The 1,209-nt window shown below is 49.2% G+C and overlaps 1 protein-coding gene across 1 annotated transcript; it reads left to right on the forward strand.

Annotated features, from left to right (window-relative positions):
* Positions 1 to 229: 229 nt before the first annotated feature.
* Pmar_PMAR022033 (hypothetical protein) lies at positions 230 to 648 on the forward strand (the record flags this gene model as incomplete). The annotated part of the gene is made up of 1 exon (XM_002772359.1): positions 230 to 648. A coding segment is annotated over one exon (419 nt), but the record flags the coding sequence as incomplete, so codon positions are not given.
* Positions 649 to 1,209: the final 561 nt, after the last annotated feature.

Below are 1,209 nucleotides of genomic sequence, written 5' to 3' on the forward strand. Positions count from 1 at the left end.
TTTGAAAAAGCAGTTCAGCATACGTCCATAGATTCTATGGCATAGAACGCAGGCAAACCATAGGAGCTCGTTAACCGAGTTAACCGACGGGCATCAAATTATAGGCGAGAGGAGTCACACTGACAAATGGTCAGTCCTCAGTAAATGAGAGGATGATAACACAAAGCACAGTACTACTACTGTTATGAGCGGAGGGGCATAATAGTAGCGTATATTCCACACAACCCTGATGGGTATTATTGAAAACTGTTCCACTGATGAGGTCAAATTAATACCTGTGGTCTATGCTGATGATACTCTGGTGATACTGGCTGGTGAAGATGTTCAAGCTGTGGTTGATGCTGTGGGCAGGCTCCTGGACAATCTGGCTCAACATCTTCCTGCCCTTGGTCTTAACATTAGTGAGGAGAAGAGTGTTCTCTTGGGTGATAAAACCTTCGTAGAACGGTATGATCATATCCGGGGTATAAAAGTCAGGCCGGCTATTGGCTACCTGGGTATGAGATTAACCCTTGGTGGCTCTTGGTTGCCTCACTTCGAGGAGGCAGTGGCTCGAGCTAGAAGAGAGATTGAGATGTGCCGACGTCTTGTAGGGAAAGAGGGTTGTTCAACACTCAGTCCTAGAGGACCGTCCTCTGAGGACGGGAGGTGATCAGGAACCACATTACGGGGGTCCTGGCCTATGGCTTGGCGTGCTGGGGTGACCGCTTGCGAATCAAGACTACTCGTAAGAGGATCTCTGCGGCCGATCTCCGATTGGAGAAGGTGTTACTGGGCGTTCCAGGAACGGCCAATCCTGGCTTATGTATGTGCCCTCTTGAGTGATAGAAGGGCTACTATTTATGAGAGGCTGTGCGTTCGTTTTGCGTCTCTATGGTTCAGAGGTTGCCCCCCAAGTCCGAAATGGTGGGAGGCTGTGGTAAGTCGACCATATCCTGTGGAGGGTACTGTGGATTACACTGTCACTGATTGCTCTCCTCTTCCGAGGGAATGGATCTATATTGGTAGTGGCGGAGAGGTCACTGGTACGATGACGGATGGCTTCATTAGGGGAAAGGTGATCTTTCCAGAAGTTGAGGTGGTCATCTATACTGATGGTAGCCGAACACCGGCCACCGATGATAATGATGGTGATATCACTCGAGTCGGAGCAGGCTATTATGCGGACTCTGATATAATAGGATATGGTCGGGTGAGGTTTACCACACT

This window comes from Perkinsus marinus (genome assembly GCF_000006405.1).
Source record: "Perkinsus marinus ATCC 50983 genomic scaffold scf_1104296961254, whole genome shotgun sequence".
In the NCBI taxonomy this organism is placed as follows: domain Eukaryota; phylum Perkinsozoa; order Perkinsida; family Perkinsidae; genus Perkinsus; species Perkinsus marinus.